Genomic DNA, 27,898 nt, shown 5'->3' on the forward strand with positions numbered 1-27,898 from the left:
AGCCCCCACCTGGAGGGGAACAAGAAGTGTGAATAGAAGGAATCAAAACGGGGTAGCGGGGGAGTAGAGGCGACGTAAAGGTGGCGTAAAGGCGACGCAGAGGTGACGGTAGGACCCCCAAAGTGCAGCTCGCTCAACTCGCAGCCGCAGAGACTCCCACCGCGCAACTCACAACCGCTGAACTCACAACTGAGCACCCCCATATACCATGTCGAACGCCAACAAGCAGAAAGGCAAAAGCGAAGCCGACCTAGTGGACAAGCTAAACTACAAAAACTTGAGCGATGTGATGCTTCACGAGCTGACGTGTCTTAAGGCAAATCGGCAAGTGTACCTAAAAAGGGGAGGCACCTTTTTCTTGAGTTCCAGGGAAGAGGCCCTTTCCGTGCTGAAGGAGAAGAAGAGTCAAACCGGGGAGAAGAACAGTTAGCTGGAGGGAAGCACCCCCCCCGCCCCCGTTACAGCAGCGTACCGGTAAGTGGCAGACCCCATCGTTTAATAACCTCCCCTTTAAAAGGTAAGCAGATCTGCACAAGAGCTACCCCCCCCGGTGAGAAAAGCCCCAAAGGGAAGTGATCCCTCCACGTGAAGCACCCCCCCCTCAGCAAGCTCGTCCCATTATATGAACCTATTAAAGTACCACTTCCTCCTGGCATACGTATTTTTAAATGTTCCTTTTAACCTGACCAGCAAGAGTAAGGGCATAAAAAATGAGAGGAAGGAATTCGTCGGACTGAAGAGGTATACCAGAGGGAGAGGGAAACATGCCAAGGGGGAGAAGCTGTGGATAGGTGGGTTGCATCGTGTATGTGGAAGGGGCTCACTAGTAGGATACCCCCCACGGGGAAGAGAAAAACTAACGAATAAGCTCACATTTTTGCATGCATCACAAGGGAGTTATGCAAAAATGATGGGGAGGAGTACCCCCAGCAGAGAGAACCCTTCTGCGCAGAAGCAGTACCGCCACTACAGCTTAGTTGTGCAAGTTAAGAGGAGCCCCCCCTGGGAGATCCACCAGGTGAACCCCTGCTTTGACTACCCCGGATTTAGTTTCACCGTCTTAGAAGAATCACAGCAGGAGGGTAACCACAGTAGAATTGGCATTATAAAAACGCCACGGGGGGAAATAGAAACCCCCAACTTTCTCTTTTGTGCCACGAAGGGGTGCATGAAGTCGACGCCAATCAGCTTTGTGAAGGATTGTAAAACGCAAATCATTCTGTCAAACACTTTCCACCTGTTGATTCATCCCAAGCCACACGTCATTTTCCAGCTGGGCGGGTTGCACAGCTTCATGAATTGGCAGGGCCCCATCCTGACCGACTCGGGGGGGTACCAGCTGTTCAGCATGACGTTCGGCTCGGTTTCGGACGAGATAAAGAGGAAGTCCAGGGGGGGAGCAGGCAACACAGTTGGCGTAGGTGGCGCAGATAGCGTAGGTAACCCAGGTAACAACCGGGGACGCGACCAGCAGGGTGGCATAATAGCCGCTGCACCCGCCGCGTCCACCGCGTCTGCAGCGCACCCCCCCCGCGGAGACATCATCGTGAAAATCAGCGAGCAGGGGGCCCTGTACAAGTCGTACCACGACGGGGCCCTGGACATGCTGACGCCGGAGAGCTCCATCCAAGCGCAGTACCTCCTGGGGAGCGACTTCGCAGTGGTACTCGACGAATGCACCCCCTACCACATAGAGAGGGAATACACGGAGCGGTCCATGCACAGGTCCCACAGGTGGTACATTCGGTGCCTCCTAGAATTTAAGAAAGCCATGACCATGCCAAATTACCATTCCTACCTGAACCAGTTGCATAATAAGAAATACAAAGTGCAACAGAAGTGGAGAGAAAGGGAAGCCAATAAGCAGGCTCTCTATGGAATCATCCAGGGAGGAATATACACCGATTTGAGGTTGAAAAGCTGCCAGGTTGTTTGTAATTTGCCTTTTTTTGGGCTCTGCATCGGGGGGTGCCTTGGGAAGGACAAGCAGATGATGTACAGCGTGATAGAGAGGACCATGCGGTTTGTCAGGCGGGAGGGGCAAGCCAATCGTGGTAACAGTAGTAGTGCTAGTAGTAGTGGTAGCACCCCTATTAGCCGCGCCAAACCGGTGCACCTCCTAGGGATCGGCCAAATTAGGGATATCTTCTTCGGAGTGCGTCAAGGGATTGACACCTTCGATTGCGTCATCCCCACGAGGCTGGCCAGGCATGGCTACTACCTATGCTCAGTTGAGACCATAAGAAAAGTGGAAGGCAAATTGTGCACAAGTATTAAGAAAGAGTACATTAAAATAAAGTCCAAAATTCACGAGTTGGAAAGTGGCCCTCTTGAGGAGCACTGCCCCTGCTACACCTGTGCGAATTACTCCAGGGCATATTTGCACCACCTCTATAAGATAAATGACAATTTGTTGGGCACTCTGCTGACCATACATAATGTGTGCTACATGAACAGGCTCATGGAGGACATCCGCGGGGGCATCAGGGGTGGCTGCTTGGACGAGGTTGAAAAGAGGTGGGTTCGGTGATAGCGAAGATGGGATGTCTATCTTAACGCGTCATCACTCCCCGGTGCTTCTTACCCCAAAGGGGGGCACTGTATGACCCCCCCCCTTTTTTTTTTTCTGCATCACCACTGCGGGGGCCGCCCCACCGTGTGCACACCTGAACAAATTGAAAACTTTGCAGAGACGCTGTTTTTAGCAGTTGGTCCGTGACAACGCGGTTTTTTACGTAAAGGTGGAAAGAAGAGGCAAAAAAAGGGCAAAAAGTAGGCGAAAAAACAATGCATCAATATGCATGACAAAATAACGTGTCAAAACTGCGTGGCAAAATGCGCAGCACCCGCGGAATGCACTTCCAGGGCGGAGCACGCGCGCGAAAAAAGGACTCAGTGGAGGCACATACCGCAACAAATGGTCACATAAAAAGGTTACGCAGTTGGGTAAATCAGTGTCGTGCGTTTAAGGCGGTACGGTTTAAGGGAAAAAAAAAAAAAAAAAAAAGAAAAAAGAAAAACGATGGCACACGCGTGTACAAAATAACGTATGCCTATATGCACTTTCGTGTGAACACCTCTCATCGTCAGACCTCCACGTAATGGGAATCCTTCGTGGTTTTTCCTTTTCCAAAGAACTTTTTCTTCAGTCCCCATTTTTTATTGTCATCATTGTTTCCCTTTTTGCCATTCGATTTTGGATCTGCAGAGGGGGTCAACAAAAAGGAGGCGAATGAGGATGCACAAAAACACACGGGAAAGAGCCCATACGTGCACCATTTCGTGTGCACACTTTCGCCATACACTTCCCCTGCTGTGCTAAGTGCAGAGTGGAAACTTACTTAGACTGTCCAGGAGGCTATGCTGCGTCCTCACCCCGTCAAAGATGCTCTGCGCGGGGGGAAAAAATAAAAAATATAAAACAGAAAAATGGCAAACGGTAAACGGCAAATGGCAAAGGGCACTGTGAATGTGCCCCTATTCTGCGGCGCCATCCTCACCTGGGTTGCCTTCCAACAGAGCGCCGTGTTGACCCACGTTAGGACGCCATAGGTGATCATCAGGGAGAGGTCCTTCGCGCTGTAGGTGAAGATGCTGCGCGGGGGGGGAAAAGCAATTACGGAAGGGGTGGGCAAAGGGGCAGGGGGAACATGGGAAACAAGGGCAATGCGGTCATCACAGTCAACGTGGTCAACACAGTCTACATAATCTACGTGGACGGCATGGCCACGCGGCCAGGTCGCGCTTCAGCGGACCGCCAGGAAAGAGTACCCCTCGATAATTATATAAATGGAAATTATGCTGGAAACCAAAAGCATCCAATTGTAGAACCTCTGCAAAGGGGGAAAAAAGGGGCGACAAATTATTTCCTACACGTTTAAGAGGGGGTAGGGAGATACACGCGCATGGGCACACTTCTCAAAACTTTTCGTGTCGTTTCGGCGTTACCAGCAGGGAGGGGATGTAGGATTTGCCTGCACATGAGTCGGTGGAAAAAAAAAAAAAATTCCCAACATGAAAGGTGAACGGTGAAACGTGAAAGATAAATCATGCAGCGTAAATCGTGAAGCACCGCAAAATGCGGCAAAGGTGGAAAGCTCAAACGCGAGGAGGCGCTAAAATTTTGGCGCCCCATTTGTCTGACGCGGGAGTTGCATGCTGTCGACGCGCGCTGTATGCTTGTCCCCTCTTTTTTTTTTTTTTGGACTCCTACCGATGAAGGAAAAAATGGGGAAGACGCAGAAATAGAGGTTTGTGAAAAGCAGCCACCTGAAATAAAAGCAAAATGGAAACACAACAAATGATCGATGTGGAAACTGGGGGATGCACCCGCTGCGTAGGGCAGTTGCTCCGCGAAAGAGGCTACACCAAATGGCTAGCTAAAAAGGTATAATGGGCAAACCAATTGGGGGAAAGGACTTACCCATAGATAGAGAGCTTGGTCGAAAAGAAGCTGTAGATGAGCAGGATTAAAACAAAAAAAGTGTAAAAGGTCACAAAAAAAATGTACTTCCTGCAAAAGGCTTTGGTTTTGTCGTCAGGTTGGTAGTGGTCGAGTCTGTTGCGAATTTGATCCATTTTGGCATTTAAAAGGTGGGTGTTAATTGGGGGGAGGTGAGAAGAAGGAAGCGAGTCTGCTAAGCGATAGGCACTCACGTTTGCAGTAACGTTGACTATACGGTTGACTATAGCGCTAACGTGGACGCTGACGCGAACATTGCCTTTCGCGTTAGGAGTCACATCAAACTGGCCCTACTACCCGGTCGGCAGCGGCGGCAGGGCTAGCATATGTCGGAGAAGAAGTCAAACTGTAGCACTTTGTAGGAGCAGTAATTGTACTTGCTGTTTGTGGCAAAGGCACAGAAGGGGAAGGCCGAGCGGATGGTGGGGTATACATACGTACATATATACATATATATACATAAGCATAAGTAGGCATATAAATACATGCTTGCATGGAGGAGGGGGGTTGACTTATTATTATTCGTTCGTTCGGCGCTTTTCACGATTTTTTTTGCGAGCTCAGCTGGTCGACGCTCTCTCTTTTGCATCCAAATTGCAGCAAGCTTTGCATCGAGCTTTGCATCGAACTTTGCATCGAACTTTGCATCGAACTTTGCGTCAAACTTTCTTCCAACTTTGCTCCCAACTTGGTATGCTTTTTTCCCGCGCAATTCGCGTAACTTTACAATTTTTAAAATGAACTTGGAAACAAAACGCAACTCTTGCGTGGTTCTTTTTCCCCAGGAAATATCTATACCGATTTGCCGCGGTAGAAAAGGGAAAGCGCCCCGACCTCTTCCATCAGGCGAGCGGCGGCACCCGCAACGGTCGATATGCGCGCATGCGTATAGCACTTTGCATTTGCCTTTTACGCATGCGTGATGCCTCTCAGAGGGGGACCCCTAGCCTCATCCTGTGAAGCCCCGCATTCGCAGTGCCGCAAACCTGGGCCGATACATTTTTCTCCATTTTTACCTTTCCCCCGTGCTGCCGTTGCAGTAGTCAAAATTGACCAAAAAAAAAGGTGCACATAATAGGGTCTCCGAAGGTTGTCCCACAGGGACAGCCAGTATGCATATATCTACATTTGAATGCACAATTTTGTAGAGCCGCCGACTCTGAGAAGGTAAAAGTAGATACCGTTTTTTTGCCAACGCAGGTGCCTAGCCCCCTCTCACCATTTGAAATTGCAAAATAGCACATAAAAAGTAAAAGGGTATACGTCACGTTGTTTTTTTTTTTTTTTTTTTTTTCTCCCCCTAGACATTTTTCGTGTGCACGCGCGTTTCGAAAATTTGTGAAGGCCTCCCTTTTCGCCTGTGCGTCTTTACGCATTTCTCTTCATGCGCAAATTTTTAAAGTAGGGACCACGCATATGTGGGACATGCCGGTATACGTTTTTATACATGCGGATGGAGAAACGTATTGTGCATATCCTCTCTGTAGTGCTCTCCACCTTTCAGGCGAACGACGTGAGTCTCTTTGTCCGATAAAAACTGCTACTTAGCGTACCAACCGTCGGAGCTCCGCGCCAAAGGCAGGGCTGCAAACGTGGCAGATGAAGACGAAGCGGTGAGAAGCGACAAAGTGAACAGTCACAAATTAACCCAAACCACAGCAAAACACCCGCGAGCAACCCTTATGAATAAAGGCAAACCGAAGGGAAAAAAGAAAAAGGGCACCAAGGGCAAAGACAGTAAGACGAAGAAGCTATCAAATGAGGAAGTCGAAAATTTAGTCAAAATACAAAGGGAGGAACTGCTCAGGGCAGTTCAAAGGAAGCGCCTGCTGGAGAGCAGATTGGTTAGCTAATCTGGAAAAAAAAAAAAAATGTGCAAAAATGCCTGAACGGCAAGGCAAAAAAAAAAAAAAAAAAAAAAAAAAAAAAAGCGAAAAGGCAAAAAGGCAAAAGCGAAAAAAGGGCAAAAACGCCTGAACGACAAGGCAATACTGCAAAATTTACCCCCACGGGGCGCACCCCCCTCTCACCCCTTCAAAGGAAGAAAAGAAAAACGAACTGGAGCGCTTCAAAAAGGAGTACCACGAACTGAAAAGCAAAATAGACTTCCTCAGCGAGGGCTGCGAAAAGTATGGCGAAAAGACCAAGGAAGAACCAAAGGTGATTAAAAACAAATCAGTGTTTTACAATTTTCAAAATGCAGAGGAGTTAAAAAAGCTGGACAAGGAAAAGGAAGATATAAAAAATATGATTGGGGAGAAGCACGAGCAGACGATGAATAACTTGGTGAGCTTCATAGATCAGCAGCGAGTTAACTTGGACCACGTGAAAAACAGGAACTTCGAGGAGATAGACCACCTGAATGCGGCCTTCGACTTGGTAAGGACGCGAGGCAGGGGAAGTACCCACGTGTGTCTCTCCATTAGAAGTAATCCAACTATGTCTTAACCGTGGCGGTAAAACCCAAAGAAGCAGCCGCTCCACACGTGTGTGATGCATGGGACACGGGTTATTTTGATACTTCCCATTTCGTTGACGACGTTGCACACGGTACATGTGATATACCTCCCCCCCCCCTGATCTTACCCCCCGCAGAAACTAAGGAACATGGAGAAACTGTTCAAAACGCACTTGGAAGAATACGAACACGACATGAAAGACGAAATGGATGAAATGATTGATAATTACAACGTAATCGAAAGGAACGAAGTAATTTATTTAAACAACCTGTACAACGATCACATTAACAGCATTAACGAAATTCACGTCGACATGCTTCAGAATTGTAAAAATTATTATATAGAACAAATTAGGGAAAATATTGGTAAAATAAAATCACTCAAGAGCAATATTTGCGAGTTGGATGAACGGGACAGGGAAATAAAAAACAACCTCAGCGTCCACAGTAGCCAGAATTTGGACATGACGGAGAAGATAGGCGCCTTGGAGGTTAAGAGGTATGTAGTGGGTTGAACGAAAATGCGCGGGTGGAAAGGCACCCCTATGTGTGTGGATGTGTGTGGAGGCGATTCCAACCGGCTGAGGTGCGTACATATGTGCACATTGACATGCAAATGCAGGTGGACACCCACGTACCGCTCCTCCCCCCAACACACACACAACGCAGGGAAAACCTCAACAAGGACCTGAAGTTTTACTCCAAAGACTTTGTAATCTTCAAAAACTTGGAGCTAATTTATAACGAAAGCAATATGTACATAAAAAATCTAAGAGAGTTCGCTCAGAACTCGAAGGAAAAAATTTCTCAAGTGGAGGAGGCGTTTCAGGAACTCCCACAGGGGGATGACCAAAATGGGGACGCTTATTTTGAAGGCTATTTTGAAGATATAAAAAATAAAAATAGGCTATTAAAAAAAATGGTACAAAATATTGACCTCGACATGGACGCAGTGAACAAGGAATTAACTTCCTACATAAACAGCCATCATCTCAGGGATGACGATGTACAAAAGGTGCGGCAGGGAATAAACTTCTGCATGCAAACTTACAATAAAGAGTTTGACAATCTGCTGTACACGGAAAAGCGGGTGAAAAAAAAAATCAAAGACACTTCCAATGTGTACGAGAAAAAATTGCGAGACATAAATGTGAAGCAGGGCGGTTAGCGGTGGGGGGATGGGCACAGCGTGTTGGGATTATATGTCGGGTAGAGCGAGTCCCCTCTTCAATTTTGGGCAGGTAACCAAAGGGCGTAATTCGGAAAAAAAAAAAAAAAAAAAAAAGCGGCGAAGTAAACCACATTTTGGGTACCCCACCAGCTGGGGCAACGAAGCCAAACGTGTGAGCAGCAAGTGCGCTCGAAAAAAGCGTAAATGAAACGTATGCACCGCGGGGGAATACCACATGCGGGACCGTGAAATAGCATTTGTGGGGAGCCCCTCACATCTTCCCGTTCGCGCGAATGATTGGGCATTTATGTGTATCATTTTGGCTAACTTGCTCATTTTTTTCGCGCGAGCTAACCTTGTCATTTTAAGTAAAAATTAACATTTTTTTTTTTTCTCGAAAAATTAAACCCGTTCATGTAACACCAAGGTTGCGGCGGAACTGACTTTTCAACTGTGCGAAAATATCATGTATGAGCTTTGCGTCTCCGCTTCACACCTCTCCTCGCGCGACGCGATCTGCTCATGATAAGTGCCGCAGTTGCATCCGGCGTGGGGCTACCTCCACAGGGGTGTACTAACTGCTTGTTCAACTGGGCCCCTCAGGGGTGAAACGCTGACAGTGCGGTAAACCCTCCTGACAGGCGGCAGGCCGACTTCTCACCCCCAAATGAGCAAACCCAAAATTTTAATATGCCAGATAAAAAGCGTCGGCGACATCAAGGGGTGGAGCTTGAAAGGAATAGAGTCATGCAAAAAAAAAATATTCGGGTACGCAGAAAACATGCCGGGTGAAAAAAACTGGATCAAACCGCTAATCGGGAAGAGCATGCAAAATTATTATTTCCCGTCAAAATATTTACACCTCGATTTTAACTTAAAGGAGTACATGCGGATGCAGACCGTGCGTTTTAAAAAGAAGGAGACAGACGACAGTTTAATTAATTTGCAAAAATGCATTAACCTCATAATTGAGAACAAAGACAAGGTGGAAAACTTTTTGGCAAGCATACCAAAGGAGGTGTATCTCGAAAATCAGAGCTTGAGGGATTTTTACTCTCTATATTTGACCGTCTTCCCCGACCATGAACCGCAACACAGTGGGGAGTACCAACAGAATGGGAAGTGCCAGCAGAGTGGGAAGTGCCAGCAGAGTGGGAAGTGCCAGCAGAGTGGGAAGTGCCAGCAGAGTGGGAAGTGCCAGCAGAGTGGGAAGTGCCAGCAGAGTGGGAAGTGCCAGCAGAGTGGGAAGTGCCAACAAAAACACGCGTTATCGCCCGACGATTTAAGAGAGCTAAATTTGCACGAGCAAAAATTCAGCTGGTTTACCCAGCGAGGGGACAATGGAAGGGGAACGCAAGCGGAGAAGTCCAATTGCGGGGAATCCCCTTTTTGCACACAAAATGGAAGTGAAAGCGAAAATTACCTGAACAAGTCAGGCAAAATGGAAGATAAAAAGGAGACACCCGAGGAGAAGGAAAAAAGTGAAACGAGTCAAAAGGTATGTGAAGAAGTAACAACACACACGAACAGTTATGATAAGATAATTTTTGCCAGAACGAAGGGACGGCTGTCATTTAAGAAGATAATACTTGGGGAAAATTCCCCTGCGGGTGGGGATAAACCGCGCACGCGATTGAATTGCGGGAAGGAAGTAAATACAACGGACCAAAAGCTACACTACGTAGACTGTGACGTGAACATAGGACTGGAGGAGCGCCGAGAAAAAACCAAAGCAGAAATGGAGGAACACGAAAGATCAAAAAATCACTTTTTAAATTTGCTAAGCGAAAATGAACACTTACAAAACACCCTTTCCATCAGAAACAGGTTTATCGACCCGCTGTATCTCCGACGGAGGTACTCCTTCATTGACAAATTAACAAAAAAGAAAATAAAAAAAGAAAAATATAAAACTTACAGAAAGCACTTCATTCAGCATGCCGACGAGAAGGAAGTGTGGCCAGATAACAAGGGGCTGCTCAACAAGGTTTACCCAAATCCGTACTCGTGACATGTGTGCGTTCGCGAAAATTGCCAACGTTTCGCGTCGCACGTTTCGTCCTGCGTGGAGCCGTTGCATGTGGGGGAGTTTCCCGTTTTTTTTTTTGCCATTTTGCCGCTATACTACTTGGCCGCAATCCCTTGTGAGCGTTTTTTTTCGCTGCTTACAGTGGGATGACCAACCGATCGCCCTTTTCGCTGTGTGTCCCCCCAGTGGTGGTCCCCAATTAGCCATTTGTAACTGAACTGGCTCGGTTTTTTTGCAAGTCGGGTAGCGATTGTGCAAGCTCATTAAGGGAGGCACTTGGGAAGCACTGCCACAGTGCTGCAGATTAGCTGCATATACTCTGCCGCAACTCTGCGGTATCCCCCCCTCGCACGCAAAATCATGGAGAGACGGCAACGGGCGTACGCGAAGAAGTTCCAGGTGGAGTACCCCGTGCGGCTGGATGGGCTCCATCTGCGCCTCCTTCTGCATACGCCGCTGTTCAACCTGATGCCGAAAAGGAACGTCCACATGGACATGACCCATCTGGAGAGGGAAAGGCAGAAATTATCGGTGGACATGCAAAATGAAAGAAATGTAAATAATAAAGAAAAGGTACACATACTAAGTACGTACTATACGGACAACGAACAGCTCGTTTACTCCTCACTGGCTTCATTTATTGAGTCAAAAAAATATTCCTTTGAGGGGTATGTCATGTCCACCTTTGCTATTAAGGTAAACCCCTCTTACTACTCTGCGTGGATGTACAGGAGGAAGTGCCTGCGCAAACTGAATTTGAATTTGCTAAATGAGTTGCGCTTTACAAAGTGTGTTATTTGCGACAATATAAAAAGTTTCCAGAGTTGGTTTCACCGGAGGTGGCTCGTCGAGTATATTTGCAAACTGGCAAGGGGGGGTACCCTGCGGGGGGAGCAGGCGGAGAGCGCAAATCGGGGGAAGCGCGTCGGTAGCCGCTCCTTGGGTGCAGCTCACAGCAGTGGGGAGAACAGCTCGGGGGGGCCCCAAATCGCCTGGGACAGTTACGACTTGGAGGACGAGGGGAACTTCATCAGCAGCGATGGAAGCGGTGGTAGCGATGGTAGCGGTAGCAGCAGTATCAGCGGTAGCCGTGGCAGTCGCGCCCGCCGCGCCAGTCCTGGGCTCCCCGCAGAAGAGCGTCCCCTCGAGGAAGACGCCTTCCTAAGCAACTGCGAGGAGGCAGACTTCGACGCAGAAAAGGCAGATGTCGCCATTCTGCACGAAGATTTGCAAAACCTCGTCGAAAGCTGCGAATTTTTCAAAAACGCGTTAAGGCCAAACGGGGAGCCGGTAAACATAGACGAATTTTTATACGAAGAAATGCTTTACAGTAACTGCGACATATTTCTGGACGCAAAAAATTACAACTCCTGGGCACACAAAACATGGCTAATTGACAAATTAGGAATTTTTAAAAATAAATATTTATGTGAACAATATAATATCATATCGCATGAGTTTAACTTTATCAATTATTTTTTAAAACATGACATTTATAATAACTCCGTGTGGGTGTACAGGTACTTTATACTCACCAAATTGAAATACACACGTAAGTTACGCAAAATGGAGAGGGAAATTAAATTCTGCTTAAATTATGCCAAACAGTTCCCCCACAACGAGGCCATTTTCAAGTACCTCTTTCGCGTCATTTTCTTGTATACCCATTTGTACAAAAAAAAAAAAAAAAATGTGGCGGACATTTTCGAAATTCCGCTACTCCTCAATTTGAAAGAAGAGTTGGCCAAACTGACCGATCAGTCCAAATATGTCTTGATTTTCCTCTCGGAGCTTTACTCCTTCAATGGGCAGCGCGCCCAGGAAGTGCAGGTGAGTCACGCAACGAAAGGTGCACGTACATGTATGTGTAGCCGCATCGTGGGGTTATGTTCCACAGAGGGGATGCACAAATGTGTGATTTTGAGTGGACAGTACATCCCGCAATTGGATGCTTCTTCCGTGGGTATTTTCCTCTTTTTTTTTTGCGGACCCCCAGAGGAGAAATCCTCATGAGAGTGCACTCAACCGCGTGCCACACATCGTGCAACATGGTCTCCCATGTTCCGAGCGCATTCAAATTAATTACCAACTGCACCATGTGGAATATGCCTCCCCAAATTTCATTATCCTCCTTTTTACATATGCAGTGCTACAGGCATCTCCAAAAAAACGACAACTTTAACGATGCTGTGTGGAGATACAGAATTGAGGAGGCCCAAATGAAGCAACCATGTGACGCGAAATCGATGTGAAGTGTGGGCAGTCCCGTACACCTCTCATTTTTCCATTACAATCAGGATGGCCCATCGCGAGGGAAAGGAATCCCCCCCCAAAGTAGGAAGTTCACATAAAGTTGCAATTTTTTAAGTAAAAAAAAGAACAACCATGAAAAATACATCAAACAGATATCGCATCAGTTGAATATGCGCTAAGTGGGCTGCTCCCCCCCGTGGGCGCATGACCATTTTTTATGCGTATCTCTTCTACATTTAATTGACAACACGCGGTGCCCCTCTTTTTGTTGGGTTAAATCGCCCCTTTTTTCTTTCCTGTTAATAACCATTTTTTTCGTAAAAGCGGCAAACATGGAGTAATGCATTTTGTCACATTTATTCCCATAAAAATTGTTCCAACGAATTGGGGAGGAACGCACAAAAAAGGGACCTCCGCATAGGGTACACTATACGTATGCTACGTACTCGATAGGTAAATCCCCCTTTGTTGGATTTTTTTTTTTTTTTTGAAGAGGTTTAAATTGTTGCCCATTTTTTTTTGCCTTACCTGTGCAGGTAGAAAAAAAAAAGTACGTAATAATTCAAGGGGGTTTAAAAAAAAAAAAAAAAATTCTGAACGGTGCATAATTTTTTAAAAAAAAATGTTCAACATAATGGTGTATATTTTGTATAGTCGGCAATGGGGATCGTCATACAAATTGACTGGCCACCACTTCCTTGTTTGCTCGTTACGGAGGAACATATGCCGATAATATACCGATAAGGTATCGATAGTTTACCGTCGAGTCAATTTTTACCGTACCTCCCGAGCCCAAAGCGAAGGAACGTTTAAGAAGTATTACCACCCCCCCACTGTGAGCATACTCAGGCGATCAAAACGCGCCCCTCGTTATCCTTCCCCCCCAACATACAAAAACGGTGTACCATTTCGCCTGGCTGATTTTTTTTTTTCCTTCAAAAATTAAGGGGAGAACATTTGCGCACAAAAAAAAAAAAAAAAAAAAGTTTATTGTAACATTTTGGAAGAACCATCCATAAGGTACATTTTAACGCGTAAAAATAATGCTACAAAAACAGAGTCATTTTTAAGAAAAGATACTGACATCCTCCTTTTCGTAGCAATTTTTTATTTTAATATAGAATAAATTTGTACAAGTTAAAGTGCGCGCTTTTGGAGAAGCAAAATGGTAAGTCACTGCGCCAAAAGGGGAACCCCACTCGTTACATGAGCGGCGTGATTGGCCTGATTGGCACAATTGTGTTACATGTGGCCGTACGTGGGTTTTCACTTAATGTGGGCCTCGCGCACAGATCGCACAGAGCGGGGAAGGGCTAACCAAAGGAGGGGAAAAAAATTCCAATTCCACCTTTTTGGCGAAACAAAACACCCCGTTTAAGCCCCTTCACAGTTCTGCTGCCATCGCGCATGCCGATGTTCTGCCTGCGGAGTTGCTTCCCTTATGGGTGGGCCCCCTCCCCACATACGCATAAAAAATATAATCGCAACACGTTCACTTCACCTCCCTCCCCCCCCTTCTGTAGGGACGAGTACGAACGAAAACCATCAAAAGGGCCGCCAGGCAAATTGTGGAGAAGTACTATGCCAAGCTAACGCTGGACTTTCAAATAAACAAGAAGATCACAGAAGAAGTTGCAATCATTCCCTCCAAGCGAATGAAAAATAAAGTTGCCGGGTTTGTTACTCACCTGATGAAGAGGATCCAGAAGGGACCCGTCAGAGGTATCAGTTTGAAGCTCCAAGAAGAGGAGAGAGAAAGACGCTTAGACTTCGTTCCGGAGAAGTCCCAAATAGATGTCAACGTCATTTATGTCGAGCCGGACACGGTGCGTATGATTAAGGCGCTTGGAATAAACATCAGCAACATGAAGGTGCACAACCCGATGATCAATTCGAACCAGCAGAAGCAGAACAGGATGAACACGCATTATTAGGAAGTAGCGGCGAGAGTGGAGAAAGGGCATCTACGCAGCAGCTAGGGCCTCTTTGCAAAACCGCGTTTGAGGCTACGCCGTAAGTTAGGACCAAGCGGAAGCGCATCACGGCTAGGAAGGAGAGCGCTTATAAAGTAGGACCCACCACGCGCTGCTACCTTCACGCCCGCAGCATGCATGGATGCATATGCAGCTGTACGCACCACCCATCGGATGTACACTCATGTAACCATTTCGTTTTTTTTTTTAAAAAAACAGCCACGTACGAACTGAACCTTTTGACACTCCTGTTTTAATTTTTTGAAATGTGAATAAGGTGACCGAGGTGGAATGGAAGTTGTTCCATCGCCCGGCTAGCTGTGCTGAGCAAGTGTGAAGAGGGAAACCTACACCGTATGGAAAAGGTGTACGAGTGTACTGTACGCACTTCGGGTAGAAACGGGGGGTGATGCCCCCACATGTGCCATTCAAATGGGTGTTATGGACGAACTACAAACTGGTGCCGCGTTCGTTGGTGAAGCGACCAAGGTTCGTTCGACCATATACTGACCACTTTTCGTGCGATTAGTGTTTTCCTTTTCAAAAGGTGACTTCCCCCCACCGCTATGATCGCGGCTGACGGGCAAGCCACTCCTTCTCCCCCGCAAGTGTGCCAATTAATAAACGGTGCTTAAATTTTTACTTGAGAAAAAAGTTCAAATTTTGAGACCGGCGGGAAGGGGAGTATGGGTCCCCCCTTGGAGGAGAAAGCTACGCGAAACGCGCATCACAACACGTCGCTCAACTCACCGCACAACACATCGCGCAAAACTACCACAGCGAGGTCATTCCCACGACCGCTAAAAAAAAAAACGCGCGTCACTCATTATCCGCCTTGTTGAGGTCATCAAAGTTGAGCTTCTCTCCGAAAAGGTTTTCCCAAATTTGGAGGAGATCATTGGTGGCGGTTTCGAAATGGGAAGTGGCATCATAAGACGACGTGACAAAAATGTTATCAGCCGGTTTGCTCGTCGTGGAAACGTAGAGGTCGGATATCTTCACAAATTTGTCCTCAATAGGGCCCAAAAGTTCAAGGGGTTTTTCAATCTCCTTCAAAGGGTTACTCGTTTCGACGGTGGCGGAGACGATGGCAATGTATTTACCCTTAAGGGAAACGCCATGTTGGAAAGAAACCAAATTTACATAAATGTCACTCTTCCTGTTCAGCTGATTTTGAGGAATAATAATTTGGCAGCTATTTATATCGTTGGTCTCCGGGATGGGGTTACTTAAAATGCAAATACATCTGATGACTTGCCCAATTTTTTTAACTTTGTTTTTCAAATGCGTAACGTAGGAAGGGTCACAAATGACTTTGTCACAGTAGGCAACTTCTCCATCACTTGATTTGATGCCACAGACTTTTTTATTTTCATTAAAAACAAAATCGACCACATTTTTATTCAACATGAATGTGCCCCCATTAATTGCACACATTCTGGAAAAGCCTTCCGGAATTCCTCCCAGGCCATACAAAGGGTAAATAAATGGGGACTTTCCAAAAGCTGAAATGGATTGCATGTACAGCTTGATTCTCTCCAAAGTTTTATACGCTGGTTCGTTCAGGTAATCATCGTTCAGGTAGAGCGCTACTGCATGGCCCAGAAAATCGATCGTCAGTTGACACAAATTGAAGTACTTATATATATCCATCATCGTCAGTCGGTAGGGGTCCAAATCATCCCAGGTATTTCTATTGTTGGCATCCCACTCGCTTACATACTTGTAAAAATTTTTACATCTGTTCTTTTCCATGAGTGAGAGCAGTGGGGAGACCAGCGCCTCCATGTCTGTGGCGGGCACTTTGTGAATGAACTTCTCCGAGTAGAGCAGCCCCTTCTTCTGGTGCTGGTACACGTAGGACCCCTCGACGACTAGCCATTCCAGGTAGTTCGTCACCCTCGTTTTCTTCAGAATCTTTACCAAATTCCCGCCCACCAGGATGAATTTCGGGATCAGGTCCACGTTCCAGTGGCGGTTCTCGCCGTACTTGCTGGGGATCTTCTCATCTGTGGGGGGGTAAGCAAGCGGTGAGGGGTAAGCAAGCGGTGAAGAGTGAGTGGTGAACAGTTCAGTAGAGCGGCCTCGCAGGAACACCTCCCCCTGCCAGGCCACACAAAGCGTAGCGCTTCTCCGCATACTCGACCGAGCACTCACTTGGCTTAAACGTGCTGTACAAGTTGGTTAAGTTGAGGGACGCCGTTTCTCCGCCATAGTAAGGGTTTCTATCGAGCACGAGAATTTTCTTTCCTGCGAGGGGGGAAAAGCAAACACGTATGTGCATAAGTATGTGCATGAGCATATCCATAAGTGTGTGTCTACATTTTCTTTCCACATGGGGGGATTTTTTTTTTTTTTTTTTTTTTCCTCGTTCAGGCGATATCGTGGTGAGTGAAAAACGATTGCGTTTCTCAAAGCAGCCACATCCACGTGAACAGAGTCCCGTGTGCATATTCGCTTCACCATAGTGTGAGAGGAGTCCGCTCAGGATGCACTCCTTCAGTCCTGTGCCCAGAATGATTACCTAAACGTTTTGCAGAACAAAATGTGTGTGGACGGTTCGCAAAATCGCATGAACGGTTCGCAAAATCGTATGAACGGTTCTCAAAATCGTATGAACGTTCAGGTGAATTGGAACGTTTCGCAAAATGCGCACACAGAGCGGCGTCCAGCGAAGCGGTGATGCGGTACAACGCTACAACAGTGCAACGGTACAACGGAGCGCATACATACGGGTAGGCACTGGAGCACACTACGTTTATACGAATGTGCCGATTCGCCCGCTCACGCGCTTATATGCTCGTTGGGCGCGCATTTTTGTTCCTCCTCATTGTATTACGTCATAATGCTCATTCATTTTATTATCCTGCGGTGGGTGGAAGGAGGTAACTTTGGGGTTCTCTTTTGGGTGTTTTCGCCTTAAAATGAATTTCTACTCGGTTATTTTGTTGCTATTACGCGTTTCCCCTTTTCTGCTTTTTTTTTTTTTTTTTTTTTCCTGCTTGTGCGAGCAATGCGGATGCGCCCTCCTGTTCATAAGCGGCCTAGGCTAAAATGGATTTTCACAAAAGTGGTAAAAATCAGTTGCGATGTGTCAAGCGATGCGCCAAGCTCTTTTTTCCGCGAGCAAAAAAAAAAAATCAAATATCGCATTCGGGTGGGGTATACCACTATGCGATGCGACTGGCGACTTCAGATTGAACTGCATGGCGATACGTACCAAGCGCGAAAAAAAAAAAAAAAAAAAAATCCGAAACTTCACCTCATTCGTGCTTGAGTACGCGCGATAAGGCTGCGGCAAACGACACAGTTATCCCCTCACATGTACACGCGCAAGTGTCGGCAAGAAAGAACTCCTTTGCGAAACAAATTCAGCAATTTTTTAGTCTTATTCAAATTGCACAATGCGGAAAGAGGCAAAAATAAGTGACGCGTACTGGGAGCACCCCGCGGGGTTGCTGTGCAACATGGGAGTTTAGGGTTGGCTTACATGCCTTTGGCTCCTTCACCCAAATGTGCCTGCAGCGGTATAGCTTTGTGCCCACGCAACTGCCATTGCATTCGTCGAGGTAGATCCTGGGAAGATTAGCGAGCAGTTTGCATGCGTATGCATCAAGGCAGCGTCCCGTGTGTTGTGTTCACTTTTCACCAATTCGGAAGTGACATTCTTCGGTAATGTTGGCAACTTTCCTTGGATGAGTGAGAAGTACCCCTATGCGGGTTTGCTCAAGAAGGCTAACTACCAATCAAAGGGAAGAAAAGCTTGTGGGGGAATTCTTTCCAGTTTAGCGAAGCTTTAAAAAGTGCTATATGCTCATTTTTGCCGAGTGAGAAAGTAAAAGGTGGGGTGTGGAATGCATACATGTTGATCATAACATGTTGACTGTGCCTCATGTGCAGACAGATCTACCCAGTGCACGCACGATCGACTGCTTAGGCAGATGTTTTCCCCATGCGATACATTTTTTTGCGTAAACAGTTTGGTGAGGGAATGAATGTTTGCCATTTGCGAAGGGGCGGGATAAAATTTTTTATTATTACATTACGTCAATCACCTTTATCCGCTTTAAAGCCGCAGTTGGCATCGTGGCTAGCCCCTACCCCGGTACACACGATACAATGCTTCTTCATCCGAACGACGGGGGCAATTTTACGACCAAGTACCCTTTATACTGGTCGGTCGGTGAGACCTACATATGACATTTTAAACGGTACGGAAAGGACATAGTAATCCGTTTAAACTGTGCCGAAGCGGCATGCACGTGCATACGCTGCAACGATGGTGAACCTCCCCAAGTGGTAACAAAATGGAAGTCTTAAAATGATGCCCAGTTTTGGAAAGGGTAAAAACAATTTTAAATTACGAAAATGTTGGCAAATGGGATGAAAAGATTTATATTTTTTTTTTTTTTATTAAAGTGAAAAATGTAGCAAAAGCGGTTTTCGTATGAACAGGAAAAAAAAAAAAAAAAAAAAAAAAGATAACAATTTTAGCTAGCTACAAATTCATATAATCGCTCGACTTGAGAAGCTTCGTCATTTGTTGCAGCCGCCTGAGGGGAAAAAAGAGCCCAAGTGTTACGTTGTGTTGGTACAATTGTCGAGGTGTGCACGAAAACGTGGACGGATGTGCGGTGTATCACATTTGGTGGTACACAAAAAGGGTGTTTTTTTGGAACTTTTTCGTGCTTTTTCGTGCTTTTTCGTGCTTTTTCGATTTTTTGGGATTTTTTTTTTTTTTTTCCATTTTGGCTAACTCGTTCAGAAAGACGTTCGTGTAGAAATAGCTAGTTGCGCAGCACCAAATGCACTTCTGTTCTGTGGAGCTGAGCTGGTGCCCTATTTTGGGGACGCACTTGTTGAAGCAGATGTCCATCACTTTAACGTTTTCCTTTTGCCGCTGCACTATTTCTTGTAGGCCTAGCAAGACCTGGTAAGGGGGCACAGGTGGGGGAAACATCATGTACATGCTGCTGGGTGCGCACTGGTGGGGTATCCCCCCGATGGGGTGATCCTCTTCGCACAAACATGTTTGGCCCCACGTGTACACACAGCTCTATGCAGGGGTATACAAAAATGCGTTTAATTCGCGTAGGTCTTAATATGTCTCACGTGACCCGCTCATCAATCCGAATTGACTCATATGATCTTTCTCGCGATGCAATTTGTTCGGCACGCTGTTCGGCACGCACGCATGAGGAACCATACCGCTGCTCTGCTTTTGTCATCAAGGCCATCATCTGTTGGGGTGGTCGAATCCATGTTGTCGCTTTTTGTGTTTCTTCCCTTCGTTGCGATTTCGCGGCTTAACGGTGTTTGCCTAGGATGCAGTTTGGGGCCGATCGTTCCAGTTTTGCTAATCTGTGTAGTTAACGTGTGGAAATAAAAAAAAAATAAAAATAATCGGAAGTACGTACATGTATATTTTTCTTTGCCTCTCTCCCTGAAAGGCCTCTACCTGGGTAAAAGCTAACCGGGATGAGCGAAAAGAAAAGGGGGAAATGGGAAAAAAAAAAAAAAAAGAACAGATAAAAGTAAAGGCAAAAGTTAAGGTAAGCGAAAGGCAAAAGTAAGGTAAAGGATGTAATGCAATCCCTCCCCCTGTGCATGTCGCAATTTCTCGGATCTGCGTCAGAAAACCGGTTGGCTTAAAAGCGGCAAAAAACGGGGACAATTAATTTACGTGACTGACTAGCTTTAGCAGCAGTTGCACTAAATTTTCTTCCCCTCATTCTTCGCCGCTTTTGATCCCTCCAAAGGGCAGCAATTCAGTTTGGGGGTTCCCAATTTGACCGCCTGCACGTTTGCGCTCCCGCCGGGGGGGTCATGCTGCATCAGTTGTAATTGTCACTGCTACTGCTGCTGTTACTGTCACTGTTATTGGCACCTTTTTTTTTTGTTTTTTTTTCTATATAAAAATTGCTGCTCGGTTGTTCTCGCAGACGCGCGTGTGGGGTTAAGGTGGCACAAAGCAGAGTCCGTAACGTAAAAGAGGTTCCCCCTTTTTTTGTTTTTTGTGACGACACGGAAAGGGAAGACTACTCCCCTTAATGTTAATAAAAAGGGAAAAATACTCCCCTTAATGTTAAAAAAAAGGGAAGACGTGGCTATTTTTTCTTTTCAAACGGGGGGTAGACCTCCAAAAGAGGCGTCCCTCATCATCCCTCAGCGTAGGTGTCCGATCAGACTAACCCATCGCAAACACATACCTGTGCAGAATTTTGATAGCTATTCTTATAAAACCATCCGAGGGTGGGTAGGGTCGCCTCTCCATGGAGAGGCAGTCATGTACGCATATGCACACAAGCACACGTGCAGAATTGTTGCCCTATAACAGCAGCTTCTGATTTATCTACTTCCTTCCCGCTGCCTTCCCCCTGCACACATTCTGCAATTGTTCGAATGGATCAAAAGGGCATATAAAAAATGCTCGCCAGTGTGCAGGAGATGTTGGCAAAGTGGGTTGCACTCCTCCTCCACTTCAAATGATAGGAAGTGTGTAGGGACCACCGCATGTATTCATAAAAAAACTAACGCAGGGAATATCTGCCCTTGGAAGAAATGCACAACTCCGTTGGACGTTCACTATGTGCCATGTTTAAGCTGTACCGATGTAGCGCCCTATCGATTTTTCACCACTGTGTGCGGGTTGAGTAGGACTGTACGGGTGGAGGTAGCCTTTCGTGGCGGCACATTTTGCACGTAGGGTTATGCTGTAGCTAATCCGGTGCTGTGTTGGTAAAGGGCTGCTGTAAAAAAAAAAAAAAATGGGTCATCCATTTTGATGGGATTATTGCCCCCGCTGGGGAGTGCTCACTGGCACAAGTTAAAAAAAAATTCACAAATTTTTCAAAATTGTGAAAATTCTGAAAATTTGGCAAAATTCACAAAATTTGGCGATTTTCTCAAATTTTGGCAAAATTTCACAAAACTCGTGCATGGCGAAAAAGTTGCCCATTTGAAGGAGGGGAAAAAATAGTACATGCGAGGGGGGTCCTTCTTAACGCGCGCGTGAAAGGAAGGGGCGCGAAATCGAGAGGGGCAGCCCAGTGAACCGTCCAGTGGGGAGTAGCACGCGCATGTACGTCCATGTATGTCAATGTATGTCAATGTATGCCCATTCGCCCATTCGCATATAACTACACACGTGCGCAGGGGCCCCCGCCGCTTAAGGGGACTGGGAGGCACCTGGTGAGGGGCACGGACGGGGCGCGCCAATCAGCCTCCAGGCGGACGGCTCCACTTGGGGGGAATCCAGTTCCTTCACCTTCTGTTTAGCGGAGCCCCTGTCGCGGCGTCGGCAAGGGGAAAAATAAAAAACAAAGCAAAGCCAACAGATAGCACTGCTCAGACGCGCGGTGATACGGGGGTAGATGAGCAACACACAATTGCGGTAGCTGCGGGAAGGCGACACCGCGAGGAAGTCACCCAGAAAGAGTTCCCCCGAGGGAGATACAACGAAACAGCCATGGAGGTGATTTACAGAAACGTGACGAACACGTATTTCGACTACCGGAGGGAAATAAAAAAAAAGAAAAACCGATTCAAGCTGTCCGCGTATGAACAGCTGGACGACGAGGATTCCGGGAGGGAGGAGAACCTGCTAAGTCGATCGGAAGACCTAGAGATGCAGGCGCACAGTCTGCTGCCACCCCAGTGGATTGAGAAAATAGAGGAGTGCTCAGAGGACATAGGAAACATCAAGTTAAAATTAATGGAGCTGGAAAAAATAAAAAAAAAAAAACTAGTAAATGTTTTACAAGACGATCAGATGATCGTAGAGGAAATTGCCAAGATGTGCACTGAGATAACTCTTTTGATTAAAAATTGCGAGGGGAAAATTCAAGCGATCGCATGGGATGATGCAGCGTGGGGGGAGGGGAAAGACATGCCAACCGACGAACAACATGCCAGCCCGCAAGACGAACGAACGGAGAAGCAGCCCCCCCCCAACGACCTAATTGGACAGCTAAAAATAAACGCAAAAAAAAGTTTAATTTCGCAACTTAAATCCATCTCACAGGGGTTCCACAACAAACAAAAGGCATACATAAACGAATTTAAAAAAATTTCAAATGAGTGTAACGATTACGCGGGTGACTTTGCTGTTGAAACAGTGGGAGATGTCCAAGGGGAGGAGTTAACCTTCCAGGGGAATAACAATCTCAGTGGCATAAATATGGTAAAGAGAAACACAGATTTGAGGAAGATCTCCAACACAGTTATCGACTTGCATCACATTTTTAAAGAGCTGTCTGTCATGCTGGTGGAGCAGGGCTCCATGCTGGATCGAATTGACTACAATTTGGACCTATCCATCGATAAGTGCGAAAAGGGATTAAACAAATTAAAAATTTTCCACAAGAGCGAGGGGGACAGGCTGGCTGCTCGCTGCGTGTCCTTCCTGACTTCGCTCATCTTTGCTTTGTTAATACTCATCATTTTGAAGCATTTGTACTGATGCGGTGGAGGGGCGAGCGGCTGGGGGGGGAGAGCCTTTACATGTGCACCGCTAACCTGTGCGCCGCTGACCCGTACACCGCTAACCTGCGTACTGCTGACCTGTGCACCGCTAACCTCTGCGCTCTTCCGCTTTTTTTTTTTTTTTTTTTAAAGGAACGACGTCGCGTGAACCGCTTCCCGTGAACGACTTCCCGTCAGGCGAAGGAGGTGGGCAGCCCCAGCGCCCTCAACTGCGCGTCTTCGGCGTCCTGCTGGTCGTCCTGCTCCTGCGCAGCCGCCCCCTCCTGCTCGGCCCTCCGCTGCTTCTCCAACTTTTTAAGTAGCTTCTTTTCCTTCCGCCGTTGAATTTTTATGTCCTCCATTTGCTGCAAATCCAGGAGCCTCTTTTTGACGCTTTTTTCTGGATCCACCTCCAGAGGAACTTCCCCCTCCTGTTGCGCCTTCTTCCTCTTCGCATCCCGCAAAACGTTCAATTTGTTAACAACATCGCTGAGGGCGACTCTCTTCACCTTCATGCTGTACCCAAGCATTCGATTATGATTCTTTCCATTGATGTGGTCCAGGTAGGTTTGCGAGTCCTTCAACACACAGTCGCATACTTTACAGTAGTACCCTCCTTGCTCTTGCTTGATCGTTTTTTCTGTTATTATTTGAACCTTCCCCAAGTTTTTGTCCAGCGTAAGGACTTCTTTCCTTCCCTCTAGGAGCTTCCTCTCAGATGGAGGTGGAGGAGAGGGGACTTTTTTTTTCTTCAAGTCAGGCAGTAATTTCAGAATCAGTTCGTCCTCCTCGTTTGTTGTTTTTTCTTCCGCTTTCTTTTTGTAAAATTCCTTATCCCATACTTTCCTTCCAAAATGGTCAATGCTGGAAGGGCTGCTCCTCTCCTTGGCATCACCTCTGTCCTGTTTGCTATCCGATTGGGTATGTCTGGAGGAGCTATCTCGAGGTTCTTTGCCCCGGTCCTCGTATGGGGCTCCCCAGCCCCTCCTTCTGCTGCTCATTCTGTTTCGTTAACTTTGTGAAGGCGCTTTGGTGCTCTCCAGATTTTGAGCAAACATGGAGGGGTTAACTTAGAGTGGCAAACTTGGAGAGGTCAACTTGGGAGCCGAGTCAAGGGGGGGCTCCCTAAATGGTGAAAACTCAAAAGGGGTATCATGCGGTTTACCTGCGTTTGTAATTTTTTGCAAACGGGGTGGCCCAGTTTGTTCTCCATTAGGTTGCTACGCCGGGGGGCATGCTAACCGTGCAAATTTTGCGAGCTTAAACTTATACGTGGGAATGCCCCTGCGCTTCGCTTCCCCCACTGGTGATAGCGCTCTTTTTTCGCGCACTGCTATTTCGGTTCATCCCTTTTTGGCCACTCGGTCGGGCCGTGCGCAATCGGCGGGGCTGCCAACACGGAGGGAGCGCAAATAAGTGAGCATGCAAATTGGGCAAAAAAAAGAAGCGACCAAAAAGCGACAAAAAAGCGACAAAAAAGTGGCAAAAAAAACGACGAAAGAAATTTTTAAAAATGAGCAACGTGTGCTACAGTGATGCCTCTTTAGGGGGTATGCCCACGCACGGCGCGCCTTTCACGTTTAAGGAAATTTAAAGGGAGCTCGCCTTTTCCCCGGGCAGCAACGTTCGCGGTGTGGCAATTCTCGCAGCGCCGCTGGAAGGCATGCCCAATAGCCCACCACAGATGAAACCTTTGCAAACAAAATGAACCATCGGGGGACGGACGTAAAGGAAGGACTCGCCAGCTACATGAAGAAGTGATTTGCCAGAAGTGTCATAGTGCGGTCATACAAGAGAGATTTCTTTCGAAGCGCCTCCCTCGAGTGGGTTCCCCCCCACATGCACGTATGTTCCTATGTGCGTATGTACAATTGGGAAGGTATGTGTGCGCCCCCTCGAATGGACTTCCTCCCCACCGGACGAATCGCCCACGAAGCGCTGCGTCGAATTTTTTTCCACCACGAAGGAGGTACCTTTTGCGCCAGTTGGACTCACCGCGTGGTACCCCTTCCGAAGAAGAAGACGCTGCAGCACTGCACCACAGAATTGCAACGCGTGCTATCAGACGCAACGCAACGTTGGAAGACCAAGCGAGGGAGAACTGCGCAAACCAGACGAGCCACCTTTTGCCTCACCAATTTGACGAACCCCCAAAAGTAAAATGGTTGCTTCCACCAACTTAAACATCGAGTTAGAACCCTACCAAACGGTCCTAAAAAGAAAATACATCCCCTACCTGCTGTTCCTCTTTCATACATTTGCATTTGTGAGCGTCATTTTTTTAATCGACCATTTATGTGAACGTAGGAACAAAAGAAGCTTGAGGGTTGGCCTTCTACTGTGTGTAATAACGTCAGTCAGTGTGGGGTTGGCCCTGTATGTCCTTTTGCTTTATTTTAATGTGTGTTTGTAGGGTGGAGAGAAAAAAAAAAAAACGCTCCTCAGTGCGGTGGAGTGGACGTAGCTTCTTCCACTCGTTGCAGTTTGTCATGCTTCCAGGGGAATCTCTTCACTTCTTTTTTTTTTTTTTTTTTTTCCTTTTTTCGCCTGCTTACCCACCCGAATTAAAAAAAAATTTCATTCCCGAGCAATTCGGAACAACTACAGCTGACCAGGCCACTCTCCATAACTTGTAGGGGAGACCCAGCGGAGGTGCCATTTGGGGGGGGAACAACCAACGAGAGGGAGATACAGTGTAGGGGAGAACTCTCCCGGGAGAAAGAAATATGGGCAACCCCAATGGACACATCATAGGTGGTTGAAAAAACGTTTGCTGCACACCCCACTGGACATACTTTTCTCACACGAAAAAGTGAAAAAAAAAAAAAAAAAAATCATCATCCTGCGTGGCGTGGCCCACACGGCAAAACCGTTAGAAGGGCTGTTAAAAAAACTGAGCGCAGTTTCCTCTTCCCCTTTTTCACCATGGATAATGCTGTGCCGCTGGTCATGCAAAAACGGTTTTGCTCCAAAGTAGTTTTTTTTTAACTGCATTTAATATTCGCTAAGCGAGGTTTTAAGGTTGGGCGAAAAAAAGAAAAAAATAAATAACTTGCACACAATGCGTGTGAATGAAGACACACATTTATGTAACCCCCGGGGGGGAAGAGGGAAGTGCGTTTTTTCCACTCAGGTGGGAATTCTTCGCAACGTAAAAAGAGGAGAATAACTCTCCATGCACAGGGGGGATGCCAAAATGTGTGGCAAAAAAAAATTTACAAAAGTTGGCAGAAAAAAATAAAAATTTGGAAAATGGCGTTGAGACGACCCCTGAAGTTGCTCACGCCGCCATTTTCTGAAACGACATCACCGCGTGAAGGTAGATCAGCCGGCGAGGGGTCCTAAAACAATATATAAATAGGAGAGGCAAAAATAGGAGAGGAAAAAATGGAAAGATAAAAAGGCAAAGTAAAAAAAGCAAAGTTAAAAATGTAAGCACCAAAAAGTAAAGACCAAAGTGTAACGACAAAAAGGCAAAGTTAAAAACGTAAAGTTCAAAATCCAAAATTCAAAGGAGACATGGCCGACGAGGAGGCGAACAGACCCGAGGCCCCGTGCGCCCGAGCTGCTGCCAAACCCTTCTCAGATTAGAAGCAGCAGAAGAGCTTCTTGAAGTCCCCCAGCGTCCGCTTGTAGTATATGGCTGTCCCGTCCTGCGAAATGGGCGAAATGGGCGAAGTGAGAGAAGCGAATGCAAAATGGATGCGGAAGGAGAGGTGTGAGGAGAGGAGCGAGGCAAAGTGGGATGAAGTACACGACTCACTGGCAACGCAAAGTGATAACAACGGATGTGTTGTAACGATTAATGAGCGCACATATGGGGGAGAGGTGTAATCCTTTCAAGCTCACACCCACGCTCTTGCTCAGGCTCGCCCAATTACCCGCATGTACTCTATTCTGTACAGAAGCTTGTCCGTGTGCGACGGTTGCGCGTTCAAGATGGAGTTGTCCCAAAAGTCCGGATTTTCATAAATTATGTTTGGCGAATTTAACAACTCATTGATATGGTCCTTCGATATGTGGTAGTCCTCAAATTTCTTGTGCCCCATTTTTTCCCACTTGTAAAGAATTAGGCTTAAATTTTTTGCCAAATGGGACGAGCTATAAAATTTTTGCGTGGCACAGTAGAATAGGAAGATGCGGGAGAAGAGACGAATCGTGTGTGCGGCCTCGGTTGGGGGTACTTCGCGTCACAAAAGGGGGGTAGCAACAGAATGCAAATGAAAGCGTGAAAAAAAACGAATTATCTGAAGTGGTATGTTTGTCCAACTATCTTTGTGTTAGGTACGGAGGGGAGCGTGGATGTAGACGTATATGCGTTAGGTTAGTACATGTTAAGTGGGTGTTAACGTTTGGCGAAGTGTGTTACAGTATAATTATTTATTTATTTGTTCGTTTTTTATTTTTATTTTTATTTTATTTTTTATTTTTTTTTATTTATTTTTTTTTCCACTTTTGCAACGCAATATTGGTGTGGACAAAAAGTAGCGAAAACGAAGCTGGCAGCTAGCCATTCCAAATTTCACAAAAAAAAAAAAAAAAAAAAAGCTAAAACGGCTGAATAATCCTTCCCATGTCAGGTAAAACATGCAAAATGGGGGGAAAAAAAAAAAGGAGGCCCATGTGAAGCCTGTGTGAATCCCATGACAGATTAGCTACCTAACTTTTTACCTGAACGTTCATACTTTTCCATCTCATATGCGCATAAAGTGTGCACTTTTTTTTTTTTTTTTTTCCAAATTATGTAGCCCCTTGGCTAGCTACTATTATAACACCTTTTTTTCATCCTAAATGTTTTGTGCACAATTTCTTGTATCCCACTTTGGACGCTTTTTAACTGCATTATGGCGCTTCATTTGGAAAGAAATGTAAGAATTTATTTTTACCTAATGAAGATAGGGCAATTTAGGGGGTCCTCCTTCGTCCCTCTAAACGTAACAGAGCGGGTTGCGACGGGCCGTTAGGTGGCAAGAATAATTGCGAGTGCACCGTTTCTTCAAAAAAGAGGCCTTCCCCAACTGCTTTACAAATTAGGAAAAGGTTCCTCTAAATTGCGCGTTTTTAGCTTATTCTGGAAGGGGCTAGATTT

At 46.4% G+C, this 27,898-nt stretch overlaps 13 protein-coding genes across 13 annotated transcripts, besides 15 other annotated features; 8 read left to right on the top strand and 5 right to left on the bottom strand.

Annotated features, from left to right (window-relative positions):
- Nucleotides 1-208: 208 nt before the first annotated feature.
- Nucleotides 209-576, top strand: PVX_101005 (hypothetical protein, conserved; the record flags this gene model as incomplete). The annotated part of the gene is made up of 2 exons (XM_001613897.1): nt 209-425; nt 518-576. 2 exons carry the CDS (start codon nt 209-211, stop codon nt 574-576), a joined length of 276 nt encoding a protein of 91 aa, XP_001613947.1.
- A 331-nt stretch (nt 577-907) lies between these two features.
- On the top strand, nt 908-2,756 carry PVX_101010 (queuine tRNA ribosyltransferase, putative; the record flags this gene model as incomplete). Its single annotated transcript, XM_001613898.1, has 1 exon — nt 908-2,756. The coding sequence occupies one exon, from the start codon at nt 908-910 to the stop codon at nt 2,528-2,530; it is 1,623 nt and encodes a 540-aa protein (XP_001613948.1). The 3' UTR covers nt 2,531-2,756.
- Nucleotides 2,054-2,089: a microsatellite.
- A 233-nt stretch (nt 2,757-2,989) lies between the features above and the next one.
- Nucleotides 2,990-3,022: a microsatellite.
- A 64-nt stretch (nt 3,023-3,086) lies between these two features.
- On the bottom strand, nt 3,087-5,172 carry PVX_101015 (hypothetical protein, conserved; the record flags this gene model as incomplete). Its single annotated transcript, XM_001613899.1, has 7 exons — nt 4,424-5,172; nt 4,214-4,269; nt 3,949-3,974; nt 3,772-3,833; nt 3,501-3,594; nt 3,342-3,390; nt 3,087-3,202 (listed from the first exon to the last, which is right to left on the bottom strand). Exons 1-7 carry the CDS (start codon nt 4,576-4,578, stop codon nt 3,087-3,089), a joined length of 558 nt encoding a protein of 185 aa, XP_001613949.1. The 5' UTR covers nt 4,579-5,172.
- Nucleotides 4,893-4,926: a microsatellite.
- A 357-nt stretch (nt 5,173-5,529) lies between the features above and the next one.
- On the top strand, nt 5,530-8,088 carry PVX_101020 (hypothetical protein, conserved; the record flags this gene model as incomplete). Its single annotated transcript, XM_001613900.1, has 5 exons — nt 5,530-5,629; nt 5,767-6,306; nt 6,503-6,841; nt 7,058-7,419; nt 7,590-8,088. The coding sequence occupies exons 2-5, from the start codon at nt 6,145-6,147 to the stop codon at nt 8,086-8,088; spliced, it is 1,362 nt and encodes a 453-aa protein (XP_001613950.1). The 5' UTR covers nt 5,530-5,629; nt 5,767-6,144.
- Nucleotides 5,737-5,758: a microsatellite.
- Nucleotides 6,364-6,394: a microsatellite.
- Nucleotides 8,089-8,185: 97 nt separating the features above from the next.
- Nucleotides 8,186-8,207: a microsatellite.
- Nucleotides 8,208-8,758: 551 nt separating this feature from the next.
- On the top strand, nt 8,759-10,102 carry PVX_101025 (hypothetical protein, conserved; the record flags this gene model as incomplete). Its single annotated transcript, XM_001613901.1, has 1 exon — nt 8,759-10,102. One exon carries the CDS (start codon nt 8,759-8,761, stop codon nt 10,100-10,102), a length of 1,344 nt encoding a protein of 447 aa, XP_001613951.1.
- Nucleotides 10,103-10,609: 507 nt separating this feature from the next.
- PVX_101030 (prenyltransferase alpha subunit, putative) lies at nt 10,610-12,372 on the top strand (the record flags this gene model as incomplete). The annotated part of the gene is made up of 2 exons (XM_001613902.1): nt 10,610-11,950; nt 12,268-12,372. The coding sequence occupies 2 exons, from the start codon at nt 10,610-10,612 to the stop codon at nt 12,370-12,372; spliced, it is 1,446 nt and encodes a 481-aa protein (XP_001613952.1).
- Nucleotides 11,151-11,219: a microsatellite.
- Nucleotides 12,373-13,026: 654 nt separating the features above from the next.
- PVX_101035 (40S ribosomal protein S17, putative) lies at nt 13,027-14,618 on the top strand. The gene is made up of 2 exons (XM_001613903.1): nt 13,027-13,541; nt 13,897-14,618. The coding sequence occupies exons 1-2, from the start codon at nt 13,539-13,541 to the stop codon at nt 14,305-14,307; spliced, it is 414 nt and encodes a 137-aa protein (XP_001613953.1). The 5' UTR covers nt 13,027-13,538; the 3' UTR covers nt 14,308-14,618.
- Nucleotides 13,341-13,360: a microsatellite.
- A 547-nt stretch (nt 14,619-15,165) lies between the features above and the next one.
- PVX_101040 (rab GDP dissociation inhibitor beta, putative) lies at nt 15,166-17,454 on the bottom strand (the record flags this gene model as incomplete). The annotated part of the gene is made up of 4 exons (XM_001613904.1): nt 17,186-17,454; nt 16,810-16,870; nt 16,504-16,596; nt 15,166-16,355 (listed from the first exon to the last, which is right to left on the bottom strand). The coding sequence occupies exons 1-4, from the start codon at nt 17,201-17,203 to the stop codon at nt 15,166-15,168; spliced, it is 1,362 nt and encodes a 453-aa protein (XP_001613954.1). The 5' UTR covers nt 17,204-17,454.
- Nucleotides 16,693-16,714: a microsatellite.
- Nucleotides 17,325-17,345: a microsatellite.
- A 122-nt stretch (nt 17,455-17,576) lies between the features above and the next one.
- Nucleotides 17,577-17,597: a microsatellite.
- Nucleotides 17,598-18,804: 1,207 nt separating this feature from the next.
- Nucleotides 18,805-18,828: a microsatellite.
- Nucleotides 18,829-18,844: 16 nt separating this feature from the next.
- On the bottom strand, nt 18,845-19,826 carry PVX_101045 (mitochondrial import inner membrane translocase subunit, putative; the record flags this gene model as incomplete). The annotated part of the gene is made up of 3 exons (XM_001613905.1): nt 19,555-19,826; nt 19,104-19,276; nt 18,845-18,899 (listed from the first exon to the last, which is right to left on the bottom strand). Exons 1-3 carry the CDS (start codon nt 19,606-19,608, stop codon nt 18,845-18,847), a joined length of 282 nt encoding a protein of 93 aa, XP_001613955.1. The 5' UTR covers nt 19,609-19,826.
- Nucleotides 19,827-21,814: 1,988 nt separating this feature from the next.
- Nucleotides 21,815-22,807, top strand: PVX_101050 (t-SNARE, putative; the record flags this gene model as incomplete). The annotated part of the gene is made up of 1 exon (XM_001613906.1): nt 21,815-22,807. The coding sequence occupies one exon, from the start codon at nt 21,815-21,817 to the stop codon at nt 22,805-22,807; it is 993 nt and encodes a 330-aa protein (XP_001613956.1).
- Nucleotides 22,808-23,003: 196 nt separating this feature from the next.
- On the bottom strand, nt 23,004-24,111 carry PVX_101055 (hypothetical protein, conserved; the record flags this gene model as incomplete). The annotated part of the gene is made up of 1 exon (XM_001613907.1): nt 23,004-24,111. The coding sequence occupies exon 1, from the start codon at nt 23,808-23,810 to the stop codon at nt 23,004-23,006; it is 807 nt and encodes a 268-aa protein (XP_001613957.1). The 5' UTR covers nt 23,811-24,111.
- A 207-nt stretch (nt 24,112-24,318) lies between these two features.
- On the top strand, nt 24,319-25,370 carry PVX_101060 (hypothetical protein). Its single transcript, XM_001613908.1, has one exon. The coding sequence runs from the start codon at nt 24,971-24,973 to the stop codon at nt 25,220-25,222; it is 252 nt and encodes an 83-aa protein (XP_001613958.1). The 5' UTR covers nt 24,319-24,970; the 3' UTR covers nt 25,223-25,370.
- Nucleotides 25,325-25,355: a microsatellite.
- A 618-nt stretch (nt 25,371-25,988) lies between the features above and the next one.
- PVX_101065 (hypothetical protein, conserved) lies at nt 25,989-27,171 on the bottom strand. Its single transcript, XM_001613909.1, has 2 exons — nt 26,691-27,171; nt 25,989-26,462 (listed from the first exon to the last, which is right to left on the bottom strand). The coding sequence occupies exons 1-2, from the start codon at nt 26,856-26,858 to the stop codon at nt 26,397-26,399; spliced, it is 234 nt and encodes a 77-aa protein (XP_001613959.1). The 5' UTR covers nt 26,859-27,171; the 3' UTR covers nt 25,989-26,396.
- Nucleotides 27,172-27,207: 36 nt separating this feature from the next.
- Nucleotides 27,208-27,268: a microsatellite.
- Nucleotides 27,269-27,337: 69 nt separating this feature from the next.
- Nucleotides 27,338-27,358: a microsatellite.
- Nucleotides 27,359-27,898: the final 540 nt, after the last annotated feature.

This window comes from Plasmodium vivax, chromosome 14, assembly GCF_000002415.2.
Source record: "Plasmodium vivax chromosome 14, whole genome shotgun sequence".
NCBI classification, from domain to species: Eukaryota; Apicomplexa; class Aconoidasida; order Haemosporida; family Plasmodiidae; genus Plasmodium; species Plasmodium vivax.

Excerpts from the sequence above, each read along its gene's own strand:
- PVX_101060 (XM_001613908.1), top strand. The coding sequence starts at position 24,971 with ATGGTTGCTTCCACCAACTTAAACATCGAGTTAGAACCCTACCAAACG.
- PVX_101065 (XM_001613909.1), bottom strand. The coding sequence starts at position 26,858 with ATGGGGCACAAGAAATTTGAGGACTACCACATATCGAAGGACCATATC. Across the intron at positions 26,463-26,690 it reads ACAGAATAGAGTACATGCGG|GACGGGACAGCCATATACTA; the intron begins GTAATTGGGCGA and ends CCCATTTCGCAG.